The sequence below is a fragment of the Epinephelus lanceolatus genome, chromosome 13 (assembly GCF_041903045.1).
Source record: "Epinephelus lanceolatus isolate andai-2023 chromosome 13, ASM4190304v1, whole genome shotgun sequence".
Classification (NCBI taxonomy): Eukaryota; Metazoa; Chordata; class Actinopteri; order Perciformes; family Serranidae; genus Epinephelus; species Epinephelus lanceolatus.
In genome coordinates, this window is record NC_135746.1 from 43,245,217 (window position 1) to 43,259,277 (window position 14,061).

Consider the following 14,061-nt stretch of genomic DNA (forward strand, 5'->3'; position numbering starts at 1 on the left):
CTACTTGCACACGCACACAACTACCTACAGACACAAACAACCACCAACCACCATATAAAATGCATCAGCATCTAACAAGGCAAAAGTCTAGTCTCCTTTATAAAACTAGTGCCATTTAAATCCCAAGAAACACATGGTCCATTTTAAAACCAAGAAAAATGGCCACGATGATTTCACACAAAATCTGAACCTGGCAAACCTGAATAACAATGTTTTCTCTTGCAACAGCAACAAGTAATCATCTGTGATGATTACCAAGGCTCATAACTAACAATGTGACAGTTTTAGCTAGTTCACATATTTTCCCACAAGGGAAGCTTGATACTCACTCCTGCAGCTTAGCACAGAGGTTCTGAACCCTTCTTGACATTTGCCTACTTTCAATATCCATGCCGATTTTTTGAAAGGTCTCAAAGGTATATTTGAGTTCAACTGGATACCTCAAGTTGAGTGCATACATCAGGCCAAATAGCATGGCATAAGCCGATGCAATTGAGGACAAGTCGTTTAGTACCTCCGCACCATCGATGACAAGGCCAATGTCCTCTGGAGGGGAGAGAGCGTCACCATCCCGGAGGACAAAGATGGCCATGGTGGTATGTTCGAGTTCTGTTTCCGCCTCTTCCTTTTGGACAACCTGAAATCAGACAATTAAGTTAGTTTAGTTTATTGTCCCCGGGGAGGGGGGAGGGGGGATTATTCATTCAATAAATTCAATAATGATTAAGATTACTGACACTCAGACAATAAATCATGCAAGTAGTATATAATATATAACCTCCAGTAACCTCCATAATATATAAGTGCACTCCTGTGATCACATTTTAATTTTAAATATCAAAGAGAGCTAGAGAAAGAGAGAGGGAGAAATGGGGACAGTTGGATGACAAATATTAAGAAGAATATATCAATGTGCAAGTTCTGTTTCTAATGGCTAACATTATATTTTGCTGGTTTATTTTTCCTCAAACACAGACACACTGAAGTGGACAGTGGAGGCAGATCAGCACGATATATGGAGGGGCATGAGAATAACTTTTTAGAATGTTGGTTAATTGCTGATTCATTTGTTACATGCTTTGGCAATATTGTTTGTTTGTAAACTGGCATGCCAATAAAGCACACTGAATTGAGAGAAAGACAGCAAGGAGAGGGAAAGACCCTTGGTGCTATTCTCCTGGATAGTTATTGATTAGTCTGATCAAACGCCCAGGGCCAACAGTTTCATTTAACAGAAAACAGCCTGATCTCAGTGCATTGCCATGATTTGCTGACTTACAGTCAGGTCCATAATTATTTGGACAATGATACAGTTGTCGTCATTTTGGCTCTGTACACCACCACAATGGGTTTTAAATGAAACAATGAATACCTGCTTAAAGTGCAGACTCTCAGCTTTCATTTAAGGCTTTTTTCAAAAATGTAGTATGAACTGTGTAGTAATGACAAGCATTTCTTCACACAGTCCCCCAACTTTAAGGGCTGATAAGTATTTGGACAAACTAACATAATCATCAATTAAACAGTCAGTTTTAATACTTGGTTGCAAATCCTTTACAGTCAATGACTGCCTGACGTGTTGGACACATAGGCATCACCAGATGCTGGGTTTCTTCCCTGGTGATGCTCTGCCAGCCCTTTACTGCAGCCGTCTGCACTTCCTGCTTGTGTTTTGGGTGTTTTGCCCTCAGTTTTGGCTTCAGCAAGAGAAACGCATGCTCAATTGGATTCAGGTCAGATGATATGACTTGGCCATTACAGAACATTCCACTTCTTTGCCTTAAAAATGTCTTTGGTTGCTTTTGCAATATGCTTCAGGTCAATGTCCAACTGCACTGTGAAGCATCGTCCAATGAGTTTTGAAGCATTTGGTTGAATCTGAGCAGATAATGGTGCCCCAAACACTTCAGCTTTCATCCTGCTGCTCTTGTAAGCAAGACAAGACTTCACTAGAATAAATACAGAGAGTTTATGCAAACCATTGGTTAGCCTTAAAAATGGAAGGCCAGATTAGAGTTTGTCAAAAACCATCTAAAAAGCCTGTACAGTTGTGGAATGTAGAAGCAAAAAAGTCAAGGTCCCGAGCCGGGCCAGTTAGCTCGCGACCTCGCTCTTTTCCTCTCAAACGGACTTTCTTTATCTTCCATTAGATATCAAAAACTCAGAGGTCAAAAAAAAAAATCACTGGAGACACGTAGAATCAGATGCAACTGAGTTTAATGTGCTCGCAGGCAACAAACACATCACAACCCAAATGAGCCAAGCTCCGGAGCAAGGCTGAAATTTCTTTGTTTGCGCTCGCTCTTTTATCGTAGAATTTCTGCTGAGTCATTTCTTTCCCTTAATCCTTCCCACTTGGCTCTGATCGTAACGATATCCCACCTCTGCTGAGTCACTTTTTCTCCACCATAATGGTGTCATACTTCTGCTGACTCAGCACTTTTTAGTCCTTCCCCCTCTAGGGTCATTCTCAGGACAAGCTGTAATTCCCCTAATTTTCCACTAGTGTTTTCTGAACCCATCCTCATGCTATTTTTAGAAATGATTCACAGTGAGTCCTAGGTACTTCTCCACCACAATGCTTAAGTGCTCAATAAGTGTGTGTGTGTCATAAGAATACATGAAATATTAAACCAGTGTGTAATTTGTCAGTTGCACAGATTATATTGCTTCAACACATATCTTTTTAAAGGTCAACTAAAAGGTACAGTATATGTCTTCAGTAAATCAGTACATTACACTACATTCCCCCCTTTGGGGCTCCATAGTCCCATATAATATCTTAAATCACAGCAAGGGGGAGAAAATATATATATCCCCCCTTTGGGACTTTATAGTCCCATACCATTAAGATTTAGATTGGCTATTATCACACACGAATCATTTTCCAGTGATCAACATCAGTAGAGCTGCACATAAGTCATACTTCATTGATTATCAGCAGTATCTGTCACACATTTTGTCATCCGTAGGTATCACACACAATTCATGATTATCACCTCGAATAATTCGTATGTATATAGAGTATAAGAGCTAGCCTAATAATGTCTTTGTTTTTCTTGTTGCATGATTAATCATAATGACATTCTTATACAGTGGTTGTTACTACAGTCGTTACTGGTATTTTCTTCAGTGAATGCATGATAACTTCACATATACAGAGTACAGTAAGCAAGGTACATAGTTATCTTTGCTGTTAATGCTGCCAAGTTACTGTCCGTCGGGCACATAGGCGGATGTGCCAGTCATCCGCAGGCGCCGGTAGGACGCCACCTGATCCCCTTAGCATCTCAATCTTCTGTTGCAGCACGTGGTGGTTGACCAGTTGCCGCTGTAGGTCATCCCTAGCCTGGGCTCAAATGGGGGCTGGTCCTCTGACATGGCTGGGCGCTCTTGGTAGGCCAACCCTGGATTCTGCTGCTTTGGATACAGGGATCTCCACATGCTGGCCATGCTCTGCACCAATCTGTGTGTTAGAAAGGACATTGTTTAGTTCAATTCACTTCCTTCCTTTTCCTCCTAATTGCCCTGTGGTATAGATAACCTATATATGTTAATCAGTCGATTGTTAGTATGGGTTTGGTAACAGCAAGATTTTTCCTGAATCTATTGCCAATTATTTGGTTATTTCTTACCCTGAATCGGCTCTCCCTCTCTCTCTCTCTCTGTTCTCTCTGCGCTTGGGCCCTCATCCTCAGCCCTGTGGCTACCAGGTGGCGACTGAGGAAAGGGGTGTTTTCCTCTGAGGTGCTCTCTGTCGACACCCTCTCTGGGTTGTTAGCTCTGCAGCAGTGGTTAAGATGGAACCAAACGTCCTTACCTTCAACTTTCAAGGCAGTTGGTGTAGCTAATATGACCTTGTATGGACCTTCTCTGCGTGGCTGGTCCCACTTCCTTTTGAACACCTTGACGTACACCCACTCTCCAGGAAGTATGCGTTGAAGGTCTTCTGGGATTTCGACCCTTCTGTCCTCTGTGGTGCCTTTCACCTGCTGGGAGATAGCCCTATGGATACGGGTTAGACTTCGTAAATAGTCAAACATTTCGCCTTGTAATTGTTCCAGGGACGGTCCCTCATGGGGACCTCTTAAGTATGGTAGCGGCATGAGCCGGCTCGTAAGCATTTCATGCGGTGTTAGATGCGTGACTCAGCTGGCTTGTGAACGCATAGACATTAGTGCAAGCGGTAAAGCATCCACCCAATTAAGCTTATTTCCACTATCTACTACTATTTTTGCTATTTTGGTTTTTAAAATACCATTTGCTCTTTCTACAGCTCCCTGTGATTGGGGATTGTAAACGCAGCCAAATTTTTGTTTGATCCCTAGTTGTTTCAGTGTCTCTTGTATGACGTTAGACACAAAATGGCTACCATTGTCCAATGATATTGTATCTTTTTACCCATAGACGTTTTTCGGCCTCAGTAACTCTGTTTTGAGCTGCTATGAGGGAGGGCATGGTTGTGAGGGGTTCACAGTCTTGTATGGTTAGTAAGGGTGTCATTACTGCCCCTATTGCTGCCTGTTCATCTGCAAAGTTATTGCCTTTGGCTATCAATGTATCAGTGTTTTGGTGGGCTGGACATTTTAATTACTGCTAGAGCTGTGGGAAGGAACATGGCTTCTATCAGGTCGAGGATGGCAGCTCCATGTGTTACAGGAGTGCCGTCAGCTCTGCGAATCCTCTTTGTTTCCATATGTTAGCATGGACGTGGCACACACCACAGGTGTATACTGAGTCTGTGTATACATTTAGTGATTGTCCCTCTGCCAATTTACATGCTGCTGTTAAAGCTTTTATCTCTGCAAGTTGGGCTGAGCATGGCTGAGCAAGTTTATGTGATTGTAGTGTCTCAAAGGTGTGGTCATTGTTGTGAAGTTGAACAATCCCGTAGCCTGCATGGCTACCAGTGGTGTCACGAAAACATGAGCCATCTACAAACAATGTGAGATCAGCTGGGATAGGTTGATTGTGCAAATCTTCTCTAGTACGCATAAATGTCTCTGTGTCATGAATGCAATCATGTGGCTTACCATCTGTTGGCAGCACCAGTTTAGTGGCGGGGTTGATGGTGGAACAGCGTTGAATGTTAAATTCAGGGGCTGATAGGATTACCTCACAGCCCGTACACCTGGCCTGTGGGCATGTCTTGCATCAGGACGGCACATGCAAAGCCTGATCTTTCTGCTACCTAGAGATGAAAAGGTTTAGCATAGTTAGGAGTCCCTAACGCTGGAGCTGACTGCATGTCTATTTTTTAGATTTGGAATGCACCCTCAGCTTCCTCTGTCCATGTCAATTGTGCTGTGTTGTTTGTCTGTCCTACTGCTCTTAGTAAAGCTCTGAGTGGAGCAGTTTTTATAGCATAGTCACAAATCCATGGCCGACTGTATCCTGTCATGCTGAGAAAAGACAGCATTTGGCCCACCGCCTGCGGTTGAGGTGCCTTACTACCTCTATTTGAGATGGGGCAATGCACTTTTTATCCCCACTCGACTGTCTGCCCAAGTAGTCTACAGACTGCTGGCAGAACTGCAATTTGTTTTTACGGACCTTTGTGTCCCCCCCTTTGCTAATGCTGTGAGCACTGCAATGGAATCTTTTTGACATTGTTCTTTTGAAAAGCTACAGACAAGCAAATCATATGCATGTTGTAATACAGTGCTTGGCACGTTCAAATTAGCTAGGTCATATTGCTGACCTTCATAAGTGAATGCAAACAAATATTGAGAGTCTGGGTGTAGCGGTACACTGAAAAAGGCTGAACACAAATCGATAACTGTGTACCACTGTGTGTCGGATGGTATGTTTGAAAGCAACGTGTGTGAATCTGGCACATGTGGCGTCTCTGTTTCCACCACTGCATTAGCTGCTCTTCTGAGGAATTTGGTTTCTTGATTGGAAAAATGGGCGTGTTGCAGGGACTTCTAGTTTTGACCAGAACTCCGGCTTTTACCAAGCCTTCAATTGTGGGTTGGATATCGTCAATGGCATGCCGCTACAGAGGATACTGCCTCTGGTATGGTAGGCTAGCGTGTGGTTTTAGTGTGATATGAATAGGTTGCGCTGATTTTATCAAGCCTACGTCTGTTTTATGTGCTGTCCATAGCTGTGGTGGAACCGTGCGTGTTCTTCTGTGACTGCCATCTGTGTGGGAGTAGTACCATCTACAAGTACCTTATCTGTGACTGCTTTATCACCTGTCTTAGTTGAGATTCTAATGTATTGTTTGTCATCTGAAATGTGGATGTATTTGTTCTTGTTGGGTAACCACTCTCGCACCTGCAGTGCACATCCGACCATTAGACCCAAATGATGAGACTCATAACCTTCTGCTATCATCAGTGTAATGTGTGGTGCAGAATTTGGCACCTGAAACCATCCTGCTAATTCTTCTGGGAGGCGGACGGCTGCCGCCACACCTTGAGGTGCTGAATACATGTCTTCACTAATGATCAGGCATGTTTTTTTTTTTTTTTTTTTTGAGCACTGTGTTCCTGCATTCTTGACAATCTACATGAGTCTGGTCTGCATCATACACGAGTGTGCAATGCAGTGGCAGAGTGGGACTATGTGCTGTGTCAAAATGTAACCTGACCCATGGTTCCCACTGAGTCCATGTCCGTTTAAGGTGCGGCTCTTCTGGTGTCAGTTGGAGGCAGTAGCCCAACGCCTATTGTGTCTCTGTGGCGTTCACGGGGCAGCTGTGGCATCATGCTTTGTGGAGGTTCCTCAGGGAAATCTAAATATAGTCCATCTTGAGCACACATGTTCTTAGCTTTGAGAGGGCACAATATATCTCTGCCTAGAAGATTCACTGGTGTATGAGCTGAGTAGAGTAGGAGTGCAAATTTGACTTTTCCTGCGATAAGCATTGGAACGGGCTCTGTCAATGGTATGACTTGTGATTTCAAAGAGAAGCCTATGGTCTTGATAGATGACTTAGAGAGGGGGAGTTCAGAGCCCTCTTTTCCTAGGCATGAATAGGCAGCCCCTGTGTCCACCATAAAAGGATATGCTTGTTCGTGGGTGACAACAGGTACAGTTGGTTCGTCGTGTGGCTGTAATGAAATGACTGGTGACATTACTTCCCCCTCAGGCTTCTCCGGGCAACCCTACCATGGGCACCCTGTCTCGTTTTCGGCAAATTTTCTGCTGGACCTTCCCATGGGTTGACCAAACAGTTTTTGTGTCGGTGGCCAGGCTGGTAACAACCCCAGCATAGCTGGTTAGATGCTGCAGGATTCACTCCTGGAAATCCTGTGTTCATTTCCTGGGAGCCTGATTGCTGATAGGGTGCGGCTCGCTGATAGGTTTGCTGTTGCGGTGGCTGGGGTCTTGGAGGAAAGCTCAGTCCCCCTCTCCATCCTCCTCGGCCTGCCGGTCCTCCCCTAGGTCCAACTCGACCCCGCCACCTCGGGGACCTCTGGAGTGGTAATGAGTGGCACTGGATTGTCAGTGTTCTGCGTGTGGGGAGCGTCTTCTTTCATCTGCTCTCGGCCTTCGTATCCCTGGCCAAGGTCACTGTGAACCTTCCCTCCACTTGGCCTTCCATTGTTGTTGCTGCTCTTGCCTCCCCCACCGAGCGCAGTGGGTATTGTCCCGTCTCTGATGGTGATGTGTCTTGTGGGTATGGTGGTGGTGATGCTGGTAGGGGTGGGGCTATGGGTCTCACATCCATCAGTGCCCGTGGGTCCTGTGGATGCCTGCTGCACTCCCTTGGCTCGGTTAAATCTAGGCTCAAAACATATCTCTTCTCAAAAACATTTGTATTCTTCTGACATGATATTTTAATCTCCTACTCTGTGCTTATTTGTGCCTTGATTTATGTATTTATGTATGTTGCTGCTATGGCTTTGGTTTTTTTGTTATTGTGTTTCCTCTGTATTTTTCATTTTCTATTTTTTATATGTTCAGCACTTTGGTCAATGTGAGTTGTTTTTTTATGTGCTTTATAAATAAAGTTGACTTGACTTGACTTGACTACTTGCAACATTCGCTTCCTACCCCCTGCTTGTCTAAACCACCCTAATACCTCCCTTTCCTTAACCCTATTGTTCTTTTTTTTATAACTCACCTTAGTGTCTTTTGCCTCAATGTATTTAGTTCTGTATCCACCTCGTCGCAACATGCCAGGTTGAAGGTTCCATCCTTAGGCCAACAATTTTTTTTTTTTTTTTTTCCAGATTTTTGATTTATTTATTTATTTATTTATTTTTGTTTTTCCTGATGTTCTTTTTGTGCCATTTAGTCACACAGCGCTGGATTCAGTTTCTCCTACCTGGATGTTATGTCATCACTATCTCTATGGGTGTCAGACCCTTTTTTCCATCTTTCCTTGAAGCCTTGTTTCACTGTGCCAGCTCTTGGAATTTCTTGTTGCTCGTCTGTTTCTTTTGTGCTTATCAGTGCTAATAATGTCCTCTACTGTAACGGTAGTTTCTTTTTTTTTATTGTTATATTATTATTATTATTATTATTATTATTATTATTATTATTATTATTTCTTTTTCAGAGATTATATTCTAATTTATGTGACCTGTCTCCTAGGGGGGCTTTGGTTAAACAGCCAAATGTTCATGTCTCCCAAATCAACTTTTCTGGGCACAACAACAATCCGCAGCCATGGATTATGTGTCTCTCCTTCGTGACCTCGTTTCTTATCTGGTGTAGAGGGAGTGAAGCTACTGGCGCGTCCTTATGATTATCACACAAATTCTGCAGCAGCGGATTTAATGAGTAAGGAACCCACAGTCTGCGCAAAATCACTTCCCACGGGACACCTGGAAATAACTCTTTTACTCTCTTCAAGTTAACAAATTTGGTGACCTGCCAAAGTTTTTGTTTGATCTCCTGCTCGTCTTGCCAATGTTCTACCCCTTTACTGTCAAAGTATGTTCTTCTCCAGCCAAAATTGCGCTCTTATGCCCCTGAATTCTACTGGACCCTCAGTGACGCAATGACTCTCTGTTATAATCTCATCTTCCCCTTCATTTCCCTCTTCCATCTATTTCAGGTGTTCTGATGTGAGTTATGTATAACCTCACCTCTTAACCTGTCACTGGTGAAATTTATGTGTTTGCCTTATTACTCTCCCTATTTGTGTTATCTTTGGTCCACAATGTTGTACCAGTGAAGTCAGCCTAATTTGATCTCCCAATGTTGCAGCAGCGAGGCCTTATCAGACAGCCTAATGTGATCTCACAATGTTGCAGCAGGGAGCCTGTGTACTTGATTTATTTAACAGCTTAGTTTGATTCTCTCTATCTGCTCACCCCCTTCGCTGTCTATGTAGCTTCTTTCCAACCCAAAATGTGTTTTTTATGCCTCTAGTGTCCACTGAACCATCAGTCATGCAATATTCTTCGGCCCAAATTTCATTACTACTGCTGTCACCCTCTTCCATCCAACTCTTAACAGCTTGATCTCAACTTCTTTTTTCTTTATTTTATTACTTATTGTATTTATTATAAAACTATACATATAAACTAAACCTACTTATCATTTATAAATTATTTATAATTTTATTGCTTATTCTATTCATTTATGAAACTATACTTATCACTTATTTTATTTATCTATAAAATTAAATTAAAATAACAGATATTTCTTTTTTATTCTCCCCTTAACAGCCAACCAGTTTGTATGGAGTTCACCCGAGCAACTGGTTCAATCAGTGAAACGTGGACTTTTTGTTGGCACCGTTAGGTTTCCAGTCCCCAATTTGTTGACACCGTTAGGTTACCCTTGTCTGGTTTTGTTTCACTGAGACACTGTTAATAACTACCTCATGTAACAAAACTTTGAAACAAATCACATAAAACAAACACACAGATACCAGATTATGATAAAACATTCAGGCCCCAAAATGTCTTTTTTTCTTTGTAATGACCTTTAACCCAATAGAGGTCAGAACCAAACTATCAAATTTTAACAAAGCTTTGTTTTTTGTATAAGCCCACTTCTATTGGCTGTGTTCCTCACTCTGTGCTGGCTGCATGCCTCACCCCCTCCTTTTGTGCTCTCTGTTTAGTCAGTCTCCCAATGATTTGTCAGTCTTTTTACAGTTACATTTTATTTAACACTTTACTGTATTTACAACACTTTATACAACGCTTCGTGCATTACTCTAAATAGATTATACTGTGTTTACTACAACTTACTTCTAAATATACTACAATGTATGTACAGCAACTTTATAGCTTACAGTTAGGTTTTTACAATTTTACACTTTTGATCGATCTGTTAACTGTTTTGACTTGTTTTTTGTCTTTTTTACTTTTCCTTTATCTCTTTGGTTGCAACATTTTAAGCGTTCTGCCCGTTCAGTCCCGTTCTGTCTACGGTGACTCCCCCTCCTTCTTGACTGGGAGGTCACTTTCCTCAAAACGGCGGTATCCACAGAAGCTTTTTACTTTAGGCCTTTTCTTAATCTCTATTCCCTAAGCTCTCCGTCTAAGCTGTCCCAACGGTTGACTCACACACACCTGCCCCTACAGGCTTAAAGGTGTGCGTGGCAAGTCGCTAGCGGTATCCACGGATTCGCTTTTGAGTACCTCTGACTCTCTTATTTTTGCATTCCGCCCGAGCAGCCTATTGGTTGGCTCAACGCCCCTGCCTTCACAGATTTAAAGGATGCGTTTGTCAAGTCAATAGCGGTAACCACGGATATGCTTTTGAGTATCTCTGACTCTTTTCTTCTCTTATTGTGCACTTTTGTCTCTTTAAATACTTTAAATACTTTTAATACTTTAAATACTTTACTCTTACTACATTCCTCACTACATTTGTTACCATACATTCAGCACACACACGTTCACTCTTTCTTTTGCCTGCTTGGTTTCTCTAGCTCACTCCCCACATTCCACACACACATACACACACTCACTCACTCACTCACCATGTTTATCTCTCTAACTTACACACACACACATACACTGTGTTGCATTAGATTCAGTTGTCTCCAGCAATATATCAGCTATGTTCCAATGTTGTGTTATTAGTTAGTAATTTTTACATCACATTTTAGGTTCTTTAGGAGAGGAATTTGTCAAATACCTCCGACCTGGGCGGCTCCCAACTGCACCTCAGACGCACCCGGTTTAGGCAGAAAAAAGGCTCTGCTTACCTTATCTGGTGGCCACCTGTACGTCTGATGTGCAGCCAAGCGCCCCCCGATCTCAGGATCCGACCTCCTCGTCCTCCTACGCTGGCTCGCCAAATAATGTAGAAGCAAAAAAGTCAAGGTCCCGAGCCGGGCCAGTTAGCTCGCGACCTCGCTCTTTTCCTCTCAAACGGACTTTCTTTATCTTCCATTAGATATCAAAAACTCAGAGATCAAAAAAAATCACTGGAGACACGTAGAATCAGATGCAACTGAGTTTAATGTGCTCGCAGGCAACAAACACATCACAACCCAAATGAGCCAAGCTCCGGAGCAAGGCTGAAATTTCTTTGTTTGCGCTCACTCTTTTATCGTAGAATTTCTGCTGAGTCATTTCTTTCCCTTAATCCTTCCCACTTGGCTCTGATCGTAACGATATCCCACCTCTGCTGAGTCACTTTTTCTCCACCATAATGGTGTCATACTTCTGCTGACTCAGCACTTTTTAGTCCTTCCCCCTCTAGGGTCATTCTCAGGACAAGCTGTAATTCCCCTAATTTTCCACTAGTGTTTTCTGAACCCATCCTCATGCTATTTTTAGAAATGATTCACAGTGAGTCCTAGGTACTTCTCCACCACAATGCTTAAGTGCTCAATGCTTAAGTGCTCAATAAGTGTGTGTGTGTGTCATAAGAATACATGAAATATTAAACCAGTGTGTAATTTGTCAGTTGCACAGATTATATTGCTTCAACACATATCTTTTTAAAGGTCAACTAAAAGGTACAGTATATGTCTTCAGTAAATCAGTACATTACACTACAGGAACAGCATACTATGGACATAAAACAAAGATCAACTACCAGAATGATGGGAAGACAAGAGAAGGAAGAAGGGAAGGAACTGCTCATGATCCAAAGCACACCACCTCATCAGTGAAGCATGGTGGAGGTACTGTTATGTCATGGCCATGTATGGCTGCCAGTGGAACTGGTTCTCTTGTATTTATTGATGATGTGACTGCTGACAAGAGCATCAGGATGAAAGCTGAAGTGTTTGGGGCTACATCATCTGCTCAGATTCAACTAAATGCTTCAAAACTCATTGGACGATGCTTCACAGTGCAGATGGACATTGACCTGAAGCATATTGCAAAAGCAACCAAAGACATTTTTAAGGCAAAGAAGTGGAATGTTCTGCAATGGCCAAGTCATATCATCTGACCTGAATCCAATTGAGCATGCGTTTCTCTTGCTGAAGCCAAAACTGAGGGCAAAACACCCAAAACACAAGCAGGAAGTGCAGACGGCTGCAGTAAAGGGCTGGCAGAGCATCACCAGGGAAGAAACCCAGCATCTGGTGATGCCTATGTGTCCAACACTTCAGGCAGTCATTGACTGTAAAGGATTTGCAACCAAGTATTAAAACTGACTGTTTAATTGATGATTATGTCAGTTTGTCCAAATACTTATGAGCCCTTAAAGTTGGGGGACTGTGTGAAGAAATGCTTGTCATTCCTACACGGTTCATACTACATTTTTGAAAAAAGCCTTAAATGAAAGCTGAGAGTCTGCACTTTAAGCAGGTATTCATTGTTTTATTTAAAACCCATTGTGGTGGTGTACAGAGCCAAAATGATGACAACTGTATCATTGTCCAAATAATTATGGACCTGACTGTACCTGGTACTCTTTGATCAGGTGGCTCACATCTTCACCCAGGTACATCACGAGGGACTTCAGGAGGCACTCTCTTCTGATGTTCAAGTCCACACTCTGTAGCAACAAAGACACATATCAAAAGATAATAAATGTATCAGCTTTCAACTCACCGACAGACAGAACTGAACTGATAAAAGAGGAAATCAAATGGAATACATATGCATTTCATACCTGATCCAAAGGTTTAAGGATGTCCCTGGTTTTCTCACCGACAGCTCCACCTTTTCTCCTAATGACCTGAAGAAGCTGACTGCTCTGTTTATCCAAACTGGCCAAGAATCGTGCTTGTAGAGGTACCGTTGTGATCCGTAGGAATTCAGCATTGATCTGAAATATACAAATTAGACAACACATTTCATGTTAAGGCATATGATTGGCAAAGGGCAAAAAGATCAGGAAAATATAGTGTTGTTTGCCTGACTGGACTCTGGACTGGATGGAGTGCTGAGAGATGATAGATTCTAGATTCTGTCAGATTCTCGCACAGGAATACAGAAGCTCTGTAAGAGTGACCAGTGAGCCTATTCCAGTGTCTAATGTCTACTGTCTGTAAATGCTGAAATTTCTTTTTTTCAGGGACATAGTTTCATAGCAAAACAAGAGTACAACACACTCACAAAAATATAGCATTAACAGATTATGACAGTGATTCAACTGATACCTCTTCTTCTTGAAACATCGCTGGCCATCGCTCCTGGAGTTCTTCCACCCTGGGCTGTTTTTCCACAATTTCTTGTCTACGAAGGGCAAATGTCTTGGCCATTTTTTCTCGGATAATCCTCCCGTTGTTCCGTTTCTTCACGTCCTTCAAAAGTACCTGCCGCTCCATCTCAAGATTGTCTGCTGTCACGCCAGCTGGACAGGACGGCACATGGTTGGCCTCACCACGTTTAGGTCGCTTGACATTTTTTGCTGGATGGGCGTCATCTGCAGCTTTGGTCTTTAGAGCATTGACAGCAAGCTCGGGGCATCCAAGTCCCTTCAGTTGGGTACGGAGCTTTCCCATCCTGGTTTTAAGTCTCTGTGTTCAGCCATAGCAGCCATTCCAAGATCCTGGCTCTGCCAAGCAGGGGTGCTTCTTGATCAGTGCCTCTGAAACCTCACATAAGTCTGAGCTTTTCAGGTAAGCTTTATACTTGTAGATCTCATCAGACACCTTTTCCAGAATGTCTGACTTCATCCTAGGACTGACTTTCAACCTTGTTCCATTTGCCTTGAAAGCAGCATTTCCTCTCT

At 42.6% G+C, this 14,061-nt stretch overlaps 1 protein-coding gene and 1 long non-coding RNA gene across 2 annotated transcripts; one reads left to right on the plus strand and one right to left on the minus strand.

Annotated features, from left to right (window-relative positions):
- Positions 1–325: 325 nt before the first annotated feature.
- LOC144466491 (uncharacterized) lies at positions 326–13,841 on the minus strand. The gene is made up of 5 exons (XM_078173551.1): positions 13,487–13,841; positions 12,997–13,152; positions 12,777–12,879; positions 12,171–12,178; positions 326–619 (listed from the first exon to the last, which is right to left on the minus strand). Exons 1-5 carry the CDS (start codon positions 13,829–13,831, stop codon positions 326–328), a joined length of 906 nt encoding a protein of 301 aa, XP_078029677.1. The 5' UTR covers positions 13,832–13,841.
- Positions 8,513–9,931, plus strand: LOC144466570 (uncharacterized). Its single transcript, XR_013493181.1, has 2 exons — positions 8,513–9,708; positions 9,741–9,931. It is a non-coding gene; the product is annotated as an uncharacterized LOC144466570 (long non-coding RNA).
- Positions 13,842–14,061: the final 220 nt, after the last annotated feature.

What these genes read in the sequence shown, in the direction of transcription:
- LOC144466491 (XM_078173551.1), bottom strand. Translation starts at nt 13,831, where the DNA reads ATGGGAAAGCTCCGTACCCAACTGAAGGGACTTGGATGCCCCGAGCTT. An exon ending in CGATGTTTCAAGAAGAAGAG is followed by an intron (nt 13,153 to 13,486) that starts GTATCAGTTGAA and finishes TGTATATTTCAG; the next exon opens with ATCAATGCTGAATTCCTACG. An exon ending in TCCTTAAACCTTTGGATCAG is followed by an intron (nt 12,880 to 12,996) that starts GTATGAAATGCA and finishes TTGTTGCTACAG; the next exon opens with AGTGTGGACTTGAACATCAG.